Consider the following 18,607-nt stretch of genomic DNA (forward strand, 5'->3'; position numbering starts at 1 on the left):
CATGATAGTTATTACTTTATAATAAAAATATTCCTACTTGTTTTATTTCAGTTACATAATAATATTTATTTTACCATAGATTTTTTTATTTTTAAAGTAAGAAGTAGCCCATTTGTTCGTTTTATGAAACCTTCCCTGACAGCGGAAGTGAAATAAAAAGCGTCAAAATGGAGGACTAGGTTACCAAAACATTAAAATTACCGCGAAAATGACAGCAGTTAGCACCGAAAGAGCTTACTCTGCATTTGAAAAACAACTAAGAACTTTATGTTTACGCGAATTTCCATGCGGAACTGGTTCTTGGGTACATTAAAAGAACTCCTTTTTCTTTTTTTGACAATATTGCATTTTCAATAACTCAACACTGTTTATAATTTTAACATTGTTTTAGGGAAAGCAAAGCAAGCTTTAAATTGCACAATTTTATCGTATATTAATGGAAAATTACAAATATGTATGATTCAACGTTTGTGTATGTTTAAAAATGTATTTATTGTTAATTTTTGTTCCAGAGAGAAACAAAAACCAAAAATCTCCAATTGCTTAAATCAAAAGACAATGTGGATAGCCGATTTTCCGTAACATTGAAAGGTGACTTAAATGAAAATGAATTTTTCACTATCCCTTCCACAGCAACATGAAAATTATTAAAGATATCTTAAATTAACATTTAAACTCGAGGATAGGTGTGTTCCATTGCCACGACCCCCCTCTACTCCCATGCTGCTATTTCCTACTTCTAGCAGTGCATACATTACAATTTTGCGTTAAATACTTTTTGAATCAAAGAAAAAGAAAATGGTTGCTTATTCTTAACTTTGCATCAACTTGATTTTAAATGATATTGAACTAGATTTTGGTGCTGATCATGAGAAGACAGAAAACTTAGAAGAACATGTTACCTCCAAATACTCCCCATGGCATTTGGATTACAGCTGGAGTAAAGAAGCGAAGAAACTTAGAGAGCTGGCTGTGAAATCCCCATGGCTCATAGATGACAGCTTCATATTAAGTTTTTTCAAAACACTTAGAATCTGTGATAAAAATGTGAGTAAAACCCTTCTAGCTGCAATAATGTAGCCCTCTGTGATTTTTTTTTTTTGAAAAGGGAGAAGGGTACATTATTACTAAACCCTATGTTATATCACTTTGTTACTATAACTTTAATTTTGGAATTCTCTATAATAGTTTTAAGACTGAATATGAAATGCTATGTAAACATTCCGTGAACAAGTTAAGGCAAATTAATTTTACAGTATACATGTATATGTGTGGATTTGGAAATTCAGTTTGTCAATGGGTAAAAACATTGTGAGAAATGAATGGATTTGATTTATTTATACATCAAGGTAACTGAAGTTGATGAAAACCTACTGAAATTCAAGGCACTTGAAGAGTTAACACTAAGTGCTAACAGAATCATAACAGTCAACTCTAAAAATTTACCAACATCTCTAAAGGTAAGTCTCAGTACATTGTGTATAGGATTTGTAAGGATTGTTATGTTTTTATTTGGTTTTTGATTTTTTTTTTGGCCAAATTATACTTCCCTTGTAAGATTCAAATTTTCTAAAGAGCGGATCACATGTCTTTCAAAATTTCAACTAGCCCTCTGACAATAGAGGCAAATGGGGCAAAATAAAGGGGGGGGGGGGGGGGGGGGGGGTCTGTGAGAGAGAGAGAGAGAGAGAGAGAGAGAATTTTGCATCAAATTTGCAAAACTCCAGAAAGTTCATATAGCTTATTATCATGCACATTTTTGTGGTGGTGGGGGAGGGGGTGACACTGGTAGTTTTTGCTCTTAATGAATGTTATCAGAATTTGATAACATGAATACAGTTAGATCAAAGGAACATTAACATACTACCGGTAGTACCTACCATTACTAGAAAGTAAAATATTTGGCAGCATGCATTATGGTATGTATATATAATATAAATCAATATGTATTTCTTCTTATTAATGTAAATATGATTCTCAATTGACAGGTTTTGGAATTGTGTGCCAATCAGATCAGTGATATCTCTGCATTATGTGTCCGTCCACCCCCATTGATCCACCTAGGGCTAGGCTCCAACAAAATCTCTTTTATTGGAGATTACCTGACTGGAGATTATTGGTATGCAAATACAATGTACAATATGTACCAGAAATGAAATTGTTATTAAATATCAATTTTTAAGACAAGAAAATTACTTGTCTGTGTCGCCATTCGTTATAAAATGTACAGTTTTCAATAATATGAAATGAATAACAAATATTTAAAGCTATTTTTGAATAAAAATTTTTAATGTCTTAATTATTTGATATATAGCATTAAGAAAAATCTATTTCTAGAGAGTTACATGTATGTATGGCTTTTCAATAATAGTTCAGCAAAATGGGTTGAAAACTAATATAATTACATTTACTGATAAACTGTTTTCTTTTTTTTTTCTAGGCCAAATCTACTTTCTTTAGATTTCAGCCATAATAATTTAAGTGACCTCCTAGATGTTATTAGGAAACTTGGATCCTTGCCAAAGTTACGGAACCTTATTCTACAAGGCAATCCTCTCTCGGTATGTCTGTTTTGGGTACTGATTTTAGTTTTAGCTCTTTGAATTGGTCAGGGACTGTAGTATATACATGTAGTAACTTCTTTAATTATGTCATCACCTGTCTTGATTTTGTGGTCTATTTAAGAATTGTACCATAGCTTGGCGAGTTTTCTATTGTTAAAAGTGTGGGTTATATGTACATACCCCACACTTTTTTTTAGCTCCGCCCACTATCTCGAGTAAAAACAACATCAACAAAGTTGTTTTTAGCGCATCCATAATACTCCACAGTAAGAGGTTCCTCCAGATCAAATTGCCAAAAACTCAACACGGATAAATGACTCGACTAACTTAGTTCGTCGAATAAATCTCAATTTTAGCTCGAGACAAAACAATATCGGCAATGGCTTTGTCAGAAAGACTCTATTTTAATATTCCTCTCCATGTGTGCGGACAAGTAGAGAAACGCGTGTTAAATAAACTAGAGGTATCCTGTTTAAAGGTTTTATAGAAAGTCAATCACGTGAAAGGAAAGTGTTTGCATAGAAAACTTGTTTTGTGAACAGAGTGAATAGCGGTAGCCAATCGAATTTGACATTAACCACTCACGGTTTCGCAACATACATTTCTCAAATAATTTTTTTTTTGCTTATTGATTGATTTTGTTCAAAATATATATGTACATGATTTTTCAGCCACTTTTATAAAACATACATTGATACAGAGTATCAAAAAAGAATTTGAAAAACTAATTACCTTCATCAATTTAAATTTGATTTCAATTGTTTAAACAGAAGCATGTAGGGTTCGTACATATGAAATTGTGTTAAAAGATTTTATTCTTTGAAGCAAATATCAATACTATAGGTCGGAAAATGAATGAATATGAAATAAAAATATAACAATGAAATGTCGATCTATTCATTAAAACTATGAATTTGTTTTTTTTAAATGAAGAATAATTAATCTTTGTTGGGGATAGAAAGTCATTTTTGAAATTCACGAAGTACATTGTACATATATAAAGACCAGTGCATTGGCACCGTTTTGTTTAGAGGCAAGTGCACTCCCGATATAACTATAATGATAAGATATAATGAATAATTGTAAACTATGGTACAAGTAACTTACCCCATATAATATTGTTGATTATGTACAGATACCCGATGGGCGTGGTCATAACAACACTCGGGAGATACGCTCCCTCGTGTCATTATGACCACGCCCATCGGGTATCTGCACATAACCAACAATATTATATGGGGTAACTACTACATAAACAACGTTATTTAGTGAACATGGTGTTATGAATAGCAATTGCTCTGTTGGCATATTCCATGATGCGCGCTAGCGCATCATGGAAAATATGCCAGCATAGCAGTTGCTATTCATAACACCATGTTCACTAAATAATCGTTGTTTATTACTTATATTTGCATTTTACCACTCTCAAATACCCTGTATTAGCATAGACCTTGACATTTAGCTATTGCATCAAAAATAAACATTCAGACTGTTTTGTATCATTTTGATTCACATAAATTTGTTAACAGAATCAATGATATGTTATAACAGTAATTCTTTTAAAATGTTATTATAAGACATGTTTTAATATTGAATACATCAATTTTATGGAGTTGGAGAAAAACATATGAAGTATCGTATAGTTGTTTTAATCTATCATTATATCGTTAAACGTCATGGAAAAGTATATGACGTCACACCTTTATGACGTCATAGTATACAGACAGAGCAATTGCGATTATAGAAATATAATTGCAGTTCCTCCGTATGGACTTATAGAGGGAAAGAACAATGGATATGCAAATATTAAAATATATATAAGTGTAGCTGATCTGGTATAAGTACCACACTAACAATTCAACAACTGTATAAGATAAACTGTGGAATCATTAGATTTCTCTGTGGCTCAATTTTCGTGGGTTACAAAGTCATATTTCCTTTTTAGGTATAAGATAAAACACAAAATTACGTCCCCACAAACCTGTAAACTTTAAGCAATCCATAAAATTGGCCCCCACAAATTTTAATGATTCCACGATACTTTTCAGTACCTTTGCCTTGAATACATATACATTGATCTTATCTCTTATTGTTAGATTGAAATGAACTTCACTCATGTATTCAAGTTGACGAACAGATTGATTGATGCTGACCCTTTTGAGTCTTGCTTCTCTGTTTCAGCTCATTCCAGGTTACCGTGGTTACACCATAGACAGTTTACGGAAGCTGAGCATTCTTGATGACATCATGATATCAGCTGATGAAAAACATCACTACAAAGGCTTGGCAAGAAGGCGAGGTATGACATATATATTTTCACCTGATTTAAACTTTGACTTTATCTTAAAACAAAAATATTTTGGTGTTTTTTGTTTATTTACCTCAATGATATGTAGATTACACATTCTTATTAGATGTGCAGATTGCTTACCCAGATTTAGCATGTAATTCTTACTTGCATTTTGCATACACTGTTAATCATGTACTGTGGAATTATTAGATTTTGTGGTGGTTAAAATTTTTGGGGAATTCGTTGGTACCTCTCATCCACGAAATAACATCCTCCACGAATTGATAAATTAATAATTATTAATAAATTAATTAATAAGTAATAAAGTCATATTTCCTTTTGTAGATATATAAGAATTAATACACGAAATTACGTCCCCACGAACCTGTAAAATTTAAGGCATTGCACGAAAATTGGCCCCCACGGAATTTAATGATTCCACAGTAGTTAGAGTTTTGCAAATATTAATGTGAAAGATATCAAGATGAGCTAATTCTATTTGTTGTTGAAATTCACAGAGTACATTTTGGATGAAGCTAAAGTGTCCTTAGAAGTTACTTATATCAAAGGTGTCCCCATGCCAGATGAACTGAAGGTTTGTAGTACAGTATATAATATCAATCAAACTATGGATTGATGCATCTCAATATTATATCTCATTGAATTATATCACTCATTCAAAGAAAAATATGAATTGTTAATGGTAACTTATTTAATGTACCAAGTAGAATGTATATTATATTTTCCTTATAAAAAAATGGATAATCGGTTTTGGTCAGAGGCTTCTTTACATTAGCTTAAATATTTGATATACATACACATACTCATCCTAGTACATGTTCATGGCTTGAGAGGATGGCAAAAATTGCATGAACTAAGAGAAAAAGAGTCTTGAAAAGAGGACAATTCTAATTAACCAATCCAAGATAATTAAGGAAGCTCATTTGTAAATAATGAAAAAAATTTTCATTTGACTTCATATGTATTTATTTTTAAAACAAGTGTTACTACTGATAACTCTAACTTATTCTATTTCTCTAGAATCCAGAGGAACAACCAGAGTTCCCCAAGATTGAAAGAAAGTATTTCGTACAGTTTATGTTTCCACAAGATGTGTCTCAAAAAGCAGAGATCTTCCAAATCTGTGATGACGACTTTAATGGCCTTTCACCTCTTCCAGTCTCCGAGGGGTCACAGTTTACACCACAGCCTGTAAGTTCAAGTCTATATATGTATATGTATATTTTTTGCATTAATTGAAAAATAACAAAATCATAAAAAACCACAACAATTTGTTATTACTGGTACATGTCTGATTTTTATGCAAGAATGACAAGACTGCCAAAATACCGGTATGTTATGTATATACACATAGTAAATTAAGTTTTTCTTCATTTACATATTATAAAAATTGAGTGCTTTTTGAATTTTTATTCTTCAAAGTATCATATATTATTATATGTATTTATCATAATGTTACATAGTTAAGGAAAGTCCTATTTAAGGTATGTCAACACAATGGAGAGGCTTTTTATGCCATCCATTCAGCAATTATTTGTGTTTTAAATTATTTAGTTTCAGTGCATGGCTTTTAAAAAGTTGAAGTGTGTAAAAACATTATTTGAAGGTTAAGGTTTTATAACTTTTCATATGCTTTTCAATTTTTCATTCATTTTCTCTCAGCTTGGAATATCATTTTTTTTCTTTTGCAGAAAGCAATTTGTTTGTATTTCTTAGACATGGCTAGTACATGCATTGATGACAACATTATCTAAACAATTTTTCTTGACCTAGTCATAAAATGTTGTTTGTTATCAAAGATATCTAATCACAAGTACACATGTAGTGGGTTTATATTGGGAATTTTATGATGAAGGGACCTACTGGTAATTGTTTTGCTATGCTATAACTCTCTTCTCTTTTAACTAAAAAGGTATCTTTTTATTCCAGGAGAATTATGGATTTTTATTAAAATCCTTATCAACTTATATTGTTTGACCTTTTAAAAATTTCTAATAGTTTTGTACAAGCAATAACTTTTTTGCATTCTACAAATTCTGTCCTACTGCTATTTTTTCTCCATTTCACACCAAATCATCCTCTCGTATCTGTAGACGAGTCCAATACTGGAGGAAGGAGAATTACGAGTCTACTCACAGCAGAGTCAAAACACGGAGACGGTTAAAAATGTCAACTTCACCGCTCAGCCAGAGGTGGTGTCTGCCAGAGAACCAACAGGTAAAGCAGGATGTTGTCAAGTCACATGGTTATACCTGTTACAGTAGTATTAAAAACACCTTGAAGTTGCCATTTTACAAACAATGTGAACAACAAATACTGTGGAATCATCATTGTTAATGGGGGACCAATGTCTGTGGCTTTTGTGGGTAACCCTTGCCCACGGATTTATATCCTCACGAATGTAAATAAATCATTTGTTTAATATTTATAAAGATTATCCTGATTACACTACCAACAAAATGACGTCCCCACGAAACAGGAAAATTTTGACTACCCATGAACATTGACCCCCCCACAAATAATGATTCCACAGTAATTTGACATGTGTCCATGTATGGGCAGTCAAATAGTAATGTGTTTTATATACCGATTTTATATCATTTCCTACTATTGGACATGTAATGTGATATGCAGGTACACCAGGTGTGTTCTGTCAAAACATGAATTCCAATAATCACTGAGATATATAGTAACACACTCGTCGCACATTTTTAATTTCATTCCATGTTTCATAAATATCTAAAGGGATAGATATTTATGGATTTTGAAAATTTAAAAACTTTAAGGATGTGTAAATCTGTGAAGAATTTTGTGGAATAATATCTATGATACATGAGGTATAATGATGAAATCAAAGTGTACAAATTGTTCAATTTTGTTCCTCAATGATGTTAGGGATTCAAATTTTCTCTTTATATAGCTGAATATGAACGTCCTCCGGATGAAATTCCTCTTTCTGTGACTCCCAAGCAAAGCGAAGAAGCAGAACAGGATGAAACGATGGAAGCTAAAACAGAAATTCAGCTAGAAGCCATAAAGTCAGAAGGCGGAATATGGGCTGAGGAGATTGAGTTAAACTGGTCTCAAGTAGCAGTGCGAGATGAACTCTTGACCCTGCGAAACTTCTTGAAGCAAGGAATGGATTTTTCTGTTGTAGAGGAAATGGTAAATTGTATTTGACTTATTATTTGGAGTTTTAAACATTCCAAAATATCTTTGATTTAATTCATTTGAATACCATTGTTGTAAAATAATCAAGAGCAATGATTGATAGAAGTTTATGTATAATTTTAAAGAAAGTTATTTGTTGATTAATTAGTGATGCATTATGTACTTTTTCCATCTTTCCTTGCTTTTTCATATCATTTAATACATGTATATTATGAATTATATTTTATTGCTTCATTTTCTCTTAGTTAGTGCCTAAAGTTATTGTAGTTTCTATTTTTTGTAATTTTACTTAATTTTTCCATTTGGCAGCTTCTATTTATGCTACCAGTGATAATGTAAATGGGATTTATTTTTGGCTGCAAGAAAACTATCATTTATGTTAGGCCCTAAATATCTAAAGCTGTAAAATGATTTCTGATAGAAGACTGGCTAATTTTAGACCAATCTGATGCCCCTGTCTCCTGAGAATTCGGAAGTTGGGTCTCGGCAACACTCTCCCGTTGACAAAAAGGTTGTTCGTTTGTGAAACCAGATCATTGGTTTGGATTGAGTGATGTGTCTCTCTAGAAACCATTCTAGTGGAATACATATAGCTACACGCTACAAGCATGATTATAACACATTTATATATGCTTGCAAAATAATCAGATGGACACAGACATTTTGTTTTGTTTTTGTTTTAATCCAGAGAGTTGTCTTTTTGGTGGAGGAAAGTTACATAATTCTTTGCATTCTTTTCTGTCCATCTGAAATTTTTAACCATGCTGAATATTACTTGTAAGTTTTTTATTTCTACTTATTTGAGGATCCAGGTGCTTAAAAAATATACTTTAATGAGAGTTGCACTAGCAATTATTATAATCAACAAGCATTCTGAGAGTATTGCATAAGCAATACACGTCCCCTACCGGTTTGTGGAAATTGTGAAAACAATGCACTGTTATGCAGAATATCGAACCCGAACATTAAAAAATTGGAATATAAAAAATTAATTTTCTCGAAAATATGTCAACCAGACACTACAAAAGTGTAAACTTAATCTGTAGTTTAACATTTTGAAGCTGTTCAGCAAATTTCATATTATTCCTCAAACGCATAAAGAAAAAAGTGTGGAAAACTGAAGTGGGACAGACAGACTGACGGACGCAGAGGAAAGCTATAGTCCCCTCCGGTGAAAACCGGTAGAGGACTAATAACTTAATTACTAAAGAAAATAGATTGCTCAACTACATTTGAAATTGTGTTTCAAAGGGGGATAACTCTTCTTGTATAAGATATTTGGTCTGCATGGAGTCACAACATTCATATATCACATTGCTAAGTAGTCATAAAAAGCATTAAGGATACAAATAGAACGCTGCTTTCAGAATTGTGCTATGATTTTTGTCTTTTTGCTTCTGGTGCTTTAAACTGCTGCTTGATTTGCGCTTTTTATTTTCTGTGCTCGCTTCTCTCTGTGCTTTGCTGTGTTTGTGCTGTGTTATATAAGAGTGTGTGTTACAGGTCCTTTGCTATCAAAATGATGACCCCTCAAACCCCAGTTCACCCACAGGCAAGGGCAAAGAGGGCAAAGATAAGAAAGATGCCAAGAAATCAGATAAGAAAGATGAGAAAGGAAAAGTAAGCTGCATCGGCTACTTAGTAACATTTTGTTGCTTTTGTATTTGAGTTTTTGTATAACTGTTTACCCTGTGTGAATTTTGACAACAGTTTAATGGTAATTATTTTTGTAAACATGACCATTGATTTAACTTACATGAAAACTATTATATTAATTTTTTGATGTTTGAAATATCTAAATGATAAATACAAGGAAATGAGTAAAAACTTAAAGTTAAACTAATTTAATATACCAGTGTTGCAGAATTTAGAATTTTCTATACTGTTGAAATCAGTCACTTTTTTATAGATAATAATTTCAAGCTATTAGATAAAATTTCACAAATATACCGGTACATCAAATAATTGAATTTTCTCTATGATTACATAGGGAGGAAAAGATGATAAAAAAGATGACAAGAAAGGAGGGAAGAAAAAGAAAGAGCCAGAGGTGGAACTAAAGCGGATGCCCCCCACATACACCACACTAGCCACGTGGCACATTCCACTGGTGGATTTCTTGGAAGGGGAGTATGAGTTCCGCTCCGTGTTCACACAGGGAGGAGTGGAAGTGGCATCAACTATCAAAAGTCTGGACATTGGAAAGGTAAAGGACTCCATATTGATCTCCAACTGGTACCATATATCCAGGGTTTTTTTCCCGTTTCACAAAATTTGCGAGAAGGGGAAAAATGTGTATCATTTTTAATTTGCATCAGTCATTTGTTGCGATTTAAAAAGTTTCTTATAGAAAATGATACAGAATATAATTTCTGCATATTCAATAATTTGCGATTTAAAAGAGATCGCGAAAACTAGATCATCGCATAAACTACCGGATATACAGTATTTAATTCCTCACAAATACATGCCTATACAATACATAGGGTGGTAAGAATTGGAATATTCCAAATTATTTGTAGAAAGACAAAGATAAGAAAAAACCTGGCTCCTCAAAACCAAAGAAAGATGAAAAAGGAGGAAAAGGTCAGTATCACACAGGAAAACTGCATGCACTAAATTCATGGCATGTTCCTTCATCATTTACCTTTTTATTTGATTTTTTCTTGGTTCCAATTTTTTAAAAGTTATAATTGTTCTTTACCCAATTTACTGACGATGTCATTTCAAATTCCAGGCACCCCAGGTAATTTCTAATTTTTGTTTTCCAAAGATCTATGTTCTGTAGTACATGTACTATGTTGCCATATAATGTATCGTAACATATATATACTTATAATAGTTCTTCCCAGTACATTCTAATATAATGCATTCATATAATATAGTACTTCGAGTAACATCCCCTGAATTATATAACACAGATAATAGGTACAACCAAACATTTGATATAATATTTAATAACATATTGCAACCCTGTATGACACAGGGCATCTCTGAAGTAAGAATAAATCATGCCTATACTTGGTTGTGCATATTTGGCTTGTAATTCCACTAAGTTTCACACGGGGCCTAAAGTATGGCTTGATTATTGAGTATTGAAACTCCTGGAGCAGTCTGTTGCATATACACTGATTCACTTAAAGAATTTGCAGGCTGCATGGCTATGAGTCTCTTATAAGCTCCATCCTCCCCAGATACTACCAACAGTATATTCAGTTGGGGAATGGTTACCACAACTTTAATCTAACTGTCTAAATTATAATACAAACATAATACCTGTACCTCATTTTGTCCTTTTTAATCACTGTAATTAATAACCACTCAGCGTCCATGTATTATCCATATGTTGCACTACATTTAAGATTTGTGTAATGTTAAGTAGGGCTAGTCGTTGTTGTAAAATTAATTATCGGTAATTTATATCACATTACAAATATGTCACACAGATAATTTTTTCTGTATTTTGCATAACAATTCTCTACCTTTAAGTTAACTTTACTTTTATCTCATTGGATTTGTCATGACCTTGACCCTATGTTTTAAACAAAGGTCAGTGTCATATTGACGATCATCTATATTTTTTAAATGAGCATATCTTAATTACAATATATATTAAAGCAATGTACATGTACTAGCCTGAGAGGATATATGTATTTGTAATTATACTTGCCAGTACTTAAAATTGCATTAAATGGATTCTCTTTGCCTTAAGGAGCTGTACCTGATACATGAAATAGTTTGCATACATTGAAATGAATAATGAAAATGGAATTTAGCAGCTTGATCAATTTTCTATTCCATTCATTGCTTAATAGTCCAAATACATTTGGAACATTGAGCAAAATCCAATTAGATTCTACAAGGGGACACTGCTTTGAATAAATTAGTATTAAATTGTGTGTAAAGTTTCATTCTAAGTAAAACTTGTCTTTTATTGCAGATTCTAGACGTTCCAGTGTTATTGGAAAGATGAAAGGCATAAAACTTTTGGTTTTTTGCTTGAATTTCAAACTCTCTCTCCCCTGTTTATAATTTCACTGTGTGTGATGTGATTTTTATTTCAATTGCTCTAAGAATTCACCCCCTTTTCATTTGTTTTCATGTAAAGTTATTCATAAATATCTCTTTTTGTTGAAAAGTTTTCTTTTGATATTATAACTTCACTTGATCTTCAAATTTGATTTCCACAGATTTCTAACTTTTTTCCTTTAGTGTGATTTGTTTTCTCTTTTTGGCTATGACAGAATCAACAGAGTTTGTTAATTTTATTTTCCTTCAAAAGAAAGTGATGCAAAAAATTTGAAACAATGAATCTCTCTTCAAATTTTGTACTATAAACACATTATACTGGTACATAACTACCATATAATACATATATTTCATAGTAGATGCCAATGAACATGGTTATTTATTCGTACAGTTCTAACTTCCCATCACATAACTCATTACACAACGTTTAAGTAAGATAGCAAGATTACAAAGTATAGATATTGTCTCTTTTCCCAGCAGGCAGTGCGAGGTCTCGATCAGGTGGAAAAACTCCTAGTTCCGTCAGCTCACGTATGATTTAATTGATATTTAGTCGAACTTTAGAAATTAGAGGACATTAGGATTAGGCTGCTGTTACATGTAGATTTGGTGTTTAGGCTCCACAGAACTATTTATTGACTGTGTAGTTTTTATTTTCATAATTGGTGGTTTTTTCAGATGTGCATTATAGGAATCTGTTGCACTTTTTTTTCCCGTCATGATGTGTAAAACTTAATCAACAAGCACAGTGAAACATACAATTTTGATCCGTAATCTGTTTTAAAGGTGCATGGTGGCAATTTTAAATTTTTAAAGTAAATCAAATCATAAGTAAAATAGTACCGAGAGAAATTAAATTTTACGGATAGTTCAATTCATATTTAACTTCATAACCACCTCTGTAATGGTTAAATTATTTTGTAACAAAATGCACATTATTATTTAAAAAGTTTACCGAAAAGTTATTATCATCTATAAAATTTCACATTTTCAAAAACATCAGAGTAGTATTATCAATAAACTATGTAGCGTACTTCTATATTTTATCAGTAATAAAGATGGATGACTACCTTGTCAATAGACTTTATTCAGAGAACAATTCATATAAATTAAATGTTTGTAGTTAAACATGACAACAAGATTCATTTATCTTTTCTTGTCCCAAGGTATATACTGTTTTTCAATAAAGATACATTTTTAAATGCGTTCATTCATACATCATCATAGGCATAATTTTCAGCTCATTCAACCAGGGGTAAGCTGTTTCATTAATGCGATTTTTGTATTTTCAGATTTACAAAGCACTTGTTCTTTGTAGATTACCACTTAAAATTTGAAGTTATAAAATCATAAATAGATTTTTAACCATTTTCTTATTTGTGATGCAAAATAACAGTATTCATATTCTAGTACTAATATATACTTTTGTTATGTTCTTTTTAAAGATGGGGGAAGGAAAATGAGTGCAGCTGGTCAGAAAAAGGATGATAAGAAAGGAGACAAAGGGAAGGGTGGTAAGGCCGCTGCTCCCGCCCCTGAGGAAGAGGAGGACCAGGGTCCACCCCCTCCACTGGAGGTTCAGGTAGCAGTCAGGCTTCATCACTGGAAAACAGCCATGGACTCTCTAAAAGAGGAGGAAGAAAAGAACAAGGCAATGGCTGAGGAGCAGCAACAGGGGTGATAACTTGTATGTTAAGTTTTTGAATTGCTCTAAATTTTTTATCAAATAAATGATGTTAAACTGTAAAGAGATGTTGAACACTAAATTTAAAAGAAAAGATTAAAACACACAGAAAGATTAAAATTGCCATTTGAGACTTATATCCTGGTATTTTGCAGATTGCCTGAAGATTAAGAAGATTTTAAGGAATCATGCAATTGATTTGGAAAGACAATCTAGTGAAGAAAAAATTCTTATTGAACGTCAAGAGTAAAAACCTCTTATCAAACAGAAACCAAATGTGCTATATAAAGAAATCTTGACTTTCTATTTTTATACATGTATGATCACTCAGTTTCAAGTGCATAATAATGTGAACATCCTGAAGAGTGCACGTTTATCTTGAAGATTTTTGTCTTTAATCTGTGATAATTCTGTGCAGATGTTGTAATCTATTCTGTGATATTAAAATGATTGTTATTTTTAATTTTTTGTTTATTTATTCTCGAAAAGTGAACATTATCATGAGGTTGGTAAATACTGCAACACAGCCATTCTCCTGATGGAAAATTCATGATGTGTGCATTTATATTCAGATGGGCATGCATAATTAAGACATGGGATAGGTAAAGATACCACTATACATTTATTCTCATTAGAGATCAATATTGTCATGGCAGTTCTACACTGTATTGTGCAAACATAGAGCCAATAATGAATAAACAATCCCAACCCACTGCAAAAATAATGACACTAAATTCCAGAATGTTAATCTTCATTGATAATGTGTAATAAAACTTAACAGTTGTATGCCATACATTCATATACATGCTTATCATGTACAATTTAAAAGAGACTGTAAGTCATAGATCCCAAGTAATTTGAAATTATACCATAACACACAATGTAAATAGATGACAGAGGTTATATCAATAACAAATCTTGAACAAAAAGCTGATACTATTGAAAAATCATCCCAGTTTAAAATGTTCAAACAAGAAAAAACCCAGTAGTGTTAAAAAGATTACAGCATAAATGTGAGTTCTTGGACACTTAAACTCAAAGTTATACATGAATTACAGACATCCTCAATCATCAAACATGGTTGACTGAGGCCCGCACCTTATTGTGAGCACTGCTTGCATCACTGTCCTCCACACAGGCACACAGTGCAAGCCTGATTTGGGAATTTATCACAGGTCATTCATCAATAATAAAATGAAAATGTCATATGTTTTCCTTCTTTGATTTCTTCTTCTTCTTTTTTTCAGATTTCTACAATATAAAACATGCAAAAAGATATCAATACATGTAGTAATATTATTAAAAGGAATATCTGGGGTATTTAAACCATTTAATTTTCCCAATATGGTGGTTAATAAATCACTTCCAAAAAATTCTATGTAAGAAAAAATTCTTCTGCATGCAGAGCCATAAATATATATGCATGTACAAACCTTTCTTTTTCTAGGCAACGTTTCATCTGCAGTCATTTTTACATCCTCACTTGTTTCATCTAACCCATTGAATGAAGCATTCTCTGTTACGCCATTTTCTCTCTGTATATCTGCATCCACCTCCATGCCCTCTACTGCCAGATTTGAATCCTCTTCTGCTGTTGGTTCATCAGTGAACTTGATGTGAGATTTCCTCTTTGTTTTCTTCTTTTCCCAAGACCCCTCTTCACTAGAAAGAAAATTTTAGAAAAGCTGTGAAAACAATCAGCATGGAACTTGAAAATGGAGGTCAAGTAGACCTGAACAAGAAGAAATAATCACTTTATGGTACATGATGGAAATATAAGATTGCCATGTTGATATAGGACCTTAAACTTGGGTCTGTATCATGACACAACCTTAAGCTATGAGCAACCTTTGTGACTATTACGAGTCCTTTATGTAAATTCTTTAAAAAGTTGTGGAGTGCATGGTTCTGAAAATATCATATCATGTTGAGGATATACATGTAAATAAAAGTAATGATTAAAGTAACTTTCAGAAGATCTGAACAAGCCTTTAAAAAAATGTATTTTGACCGATTACAATTTTTATCTTGAATTTTGCCTTCATGTTTTTATACATCTTACATGTTTAACTTAGATTAAAGGGTCATACTGCAAATATCAAAATGCACATGTATTTTGAATATTCAAACTAACTCGACTGTCTCCGAGGAAAAATGATAATCATTTTCATTTTGAGAGCCAGTAAATTCTTAATGTTATCAGAGAATTTAATTGCACAGCATTACTGTGAAAAATTGGTTGCAAACTTTCTCGATTGACATTTGAACAATTTGCACTTACATTTTCTATATGTACATGTACCTAGCCTTTATAGAACATGCTACATCTAATTCAACTGCAAAATATCAGCAGCATCTGACTGTGAGCATACAATATTATAATTACCTCCATAAAGATCCATGCATAGACAATATTCTGTTGTTGACATAAATCCTCTCCACTTTAAATTCAACTTCATTGCCCTCCATCAGTTGATCTTCATTCAACTCTGACTTCCTTATTGAGACATTGAAGATTCCATACACCAGCAAACTGACATGGTTTTTGAACACTCTGTGCACAACACCGGTGAGAGTTGAACCAACAGTAGGGCTATATGAATCAGGACGAATTTTTTAATATTAAACCATTGCAGTCCGTCCCAATCTGTAGCCAGGTATTAAAGTAACAGTATCTTATCACATTTTCATTACCGGTAAGTCACAAAGAATGTACACACATCTATAATAATGATCTTAAATATAGGCCATCAATACAAGTTTTCTGAATGTCATTAGCCCGCATGCACTTATATGGGACAAAAGACTGGGCCAAGGAGAGAGAAAGTATCATATATTAAAATTAAGTCATATAAGATGCATATTGTTGTCTGAACAAACTGATAACTAAAGGTCTCCATCAGAACAAGACCCTAATAACCTGAATGTCAGATTATATTCTCTAGTAAACTATTGATTGAAAAAATACAACTTTTAAATTAAAAATGCCTTTTACAACACTTACTTAAATACAATAAAATCTGCCACGATATCAAAATGGATATAGGGATCCACAATAAGACCCATGGCTTGTTGAATTCTGATGTTGTTGTAGGCAATTAAGGCACCACCAAATCTGAAAATAATACGGAGAAACTACAGGTATCTGTGCTGTAATTCACATCAGATGAACAACCATTAATATTTAATTAACATTATTACAACAGGATACAAATAAACAAATCATAAGACAAACATTTACCAGAGTATTTAAAATCCCCCCAAAAACCTTAAAAAAACCCTCAAAAATCTAACCCCAGACTGAGTAGCTAGCAAGTTAGCAAAACAACTCTCATTAAATAACAAGATACACAGCTTTTTTTTCGTGTATAGAACAACAGAAAAACCGATATTAAAGTTATGAAAAACCCGTCACCAAATCAAAAGGACACATGTTTTTGTTTTCCCTTAGACTGAAGTCACACTTTAATTGGTTTAAATGTGATGTGTGGCTGCCCGATATACTGGTATACCTATGTGTCCATTTGGAGAGAACTAATATTTGAATTTATGGCTGACGCTTCACCTACCCACATCGACATTTCATAATATTGAATACAAAATCTGCATTCTGTAAGTTTGTAAAATATTTGGAGTAGCTGTATTTTAAAATAATTTTTTAATGAAAGTAGTTGCCCTTGAATTGATATCACATTGTTGTGTTTGGAGCAGAATAAAATGGCAGCGGCAAGATATGCCAAGACCTCTGCGGAGGAAAGGGAGAAAATGTTTAAAATTGAATAGCCATAAATCATTGTAAGTGAACAAGAATGTAGCAAAGATTTTTAAAGATTATTTGAAAGGTGAGGATAAGAATATGAAGAGTTTGACTGTGTTAAATTGGACAAGGTGTAAGGCCACTTTTATATGGATTTTTTAAGATCATTGCTTCTTGTGAAACAAGTCTTATTTGATGATCCCCGGGAAAACAAAACACTTATTAGATTAGGTTTGTTACTGACTGATTATGGAAAATTATCAGGTTAATCATGCAATCTCATAGACAGCTCAGTTTCGCCATCTTTGAGGTTGATCAACCTTATATCTTTCCGTAGTCAGTAACAAACCAAATAAGTAATAAAATAATATGGGCTTAAAATAAGTCTATAGATAGATCTAATTTTTTTTTTCAAATTAGAACCACCTTGGGCATCAAAAATTACATATTTAACAAGGCTTAATAGCATGATTGATACAATAACAAACATGCACAGATATAATACGTAATGATTGTACATATCATCTACATTACATGTTTTTTGTATTTTGAAAAGAATAAAACATGTTTAAGCTTTTGTAAATCGATTGTCAAAATCATTTATTATTGAATGATTTATGTCATCATTATTCTCCTTCAATACACAATATAGAAACATACTCTTCTGACACCAAATTTCTTTCCGATTTCAAAGCCTCTTCTATTCCCTTCCTTGTGTTTCCAAGAAATCGAGGATGAAATATTACGCGTTTGCATTTGTTAACCTTTTCAAATTGTGAATGGTCTTTAGACTTCATTATTTCTTCAGCTTCTTTAAAACTTATTACATTGTAGTTCATTTTCTTTTCAACATGTGGTATTTAGTAGGAAGTACAACTCGCTCTGTAAAAGAAGAGTTTAAAAGCCAACTCGACTATTTCCGGAATACAAGATCTGATGTCGGCACATGGTATCGGTAGGGGTAGCCCATCCCCAAATTTTTCTTGCAGCAAATCCCTGTTCTCAAATTTACATAAAGGCCTAGAAACTTGATTTATGAAAGTGTTTCTTGGGCCGGGGTGTAAAGATTAAAGTAAAATTGACGAAAATTA

At 32.3% G+C, this 18,607-nt stretch overlaps 2 protein-coding genes across 8 annotated transcripts; one reads left to right on the forward strand and one right to left on the reverse strand.

Annotated features, from left to right (window-relative positions):
- The first annotated feature begins 135 nt into the window (after window positions 1–135).
- On the forward strand, window positions 136–14,222 carry LOC105333965 (leucine-rich repeat-containing protein 43). 7 transcript variants are annotated; one of them, XM_066079373.1, is made up of 18 exons: window positions 136–304; window positions 513–591; window positions 854–1,047; window positions 1,350–1,460; window positions 1,989–2,119; window positions 2,441–2,561; window positions 4,746–4,863; window positions 5,373–5,449; window positions 5,896–6,066; window positions 6,339–6,359; window positions 6,969–7,092; window positions 7,796–8,040; window positions 8,486–8,557; window positions 10,037–10,252; window positions 10,569–10,632; window positions 12,553–12,606; window positions 13,521–13,762; window positions 13,915–14,222. In XM_066079373.1, exons 1-17 carry the CDS (start codon window positions 209–211, stop codon window positions 13,754–13,756), a joined length of 2,130 nt encoding a protein of 709 aa, XP_065935445.1. In that variant the 5' UTR covers window positions 136–208; the 3' UTR covers window positions 13,757–13,762; window positions 13,915–14,222. The 7 variants fall into 7 exon arrangements, with proteins under 7 accessions (XP_065935445.1, XP_065935446.1, XP_019925187.3 ...); XM_020069628.3 differs by lacking the exons at window positions 8,486–8,557; window positions 12,553–12,606 and adding exons at window positions 9,550–9,666; window positions 11,987–12,022 and having other exon boundaries at window positions 138–304; XM_034481611.2 differs by lacking the exon at window positions 8,486–8,557 and adding an exon at window positions 9,550–9,666 and having other exon boundaries at window positions 138–304.
- Window positions 13,278–18,410, reverse strand: LOC105333962 (DNA-directed RNA polymerase I subunit RPA43). Its single transcript, XM_011437205.4, has 5 exons — window positions 18,177–18,410; window positions 16,764–16,874; window positions 16,146–16,352; window positions 15,193–15,421; window positions 13,278–15,010 (listed from the first exon to the last, which is right to left on the reverse strand). The coding sequence occupies exons 1-5, from the start codon at window positions 18,353–18,355 to the stop codon at window positions 14,963–14,965; spliced, it is 774 nt and encodes a 257-aa protein (XP_011435507.3). The 5' UTR covers window positions 18,356–18,410; the 3' UTR covers window positions 13,278–14,962.
- Between the last annotated feature and the right edge of the window lie 197 nt (window positions 18,411–18,607).

Source organism: Magallana gigas, chromosome 3, assembly GCF_963853765.1.
Source record: "Magallana gigas chromosome 3, xbMagGiga1.1, whole genome shotgun sequence".
In the NCBI taxonomy this organism is placed as follows: Eukaryota; Metazoa; Mollusca; class Bivalvia; order Ostreida; family Ostreidae; genus Magallana; species Magallana gigas.

Excerpts from the sequence above, each read along its gene's own strand:
- LOC105333965 (XM_034481611.2), top strand. The coding sequence starts at position 209 with ATGACAGCAGTTAGCACCGAAAGAGCTTACTCTGCATTTGAAAAACAA. Across the intron at positions 592-853 it reads ATTTTCCGTAACATTGAAAG|ATTTTGGTGCTGATCATGAG; the intron begins GTGACTTAAATG and ends ATATTGAACTAG. Across the intron at positions 6,360-6,968 it reads TAAGGAAAGTCCTATTTAAG|ACGAGTCCAATACTGGAGGA; the intron begins GTATGTCAACAC and ends TCGTATCTGTAG.
- LOC105333962 (XM_011437205.4), bottom strand. The coding sequence starts at position 18,355 with ATGAACTACAATGTAATAAGTTTTAAAGAAGCTGAAGAAATAATGAAG. Across the intron at positions 15,422-16,145 it reads ATGCATGGATCTTTATGGAG|TGAAGAGGGGTCTTGGGAAA; the intron begins GTAATTATAATA and ends TTTTCTTTCTAG. Across the intron at positions 15,011-15,192 it reads CGTTGCCTAGAAAAAGAAAG|AAATCTGAAAAAAAGAAGAA; the intron begins GTTTGTACATGC and ends TTTATATTGTAG.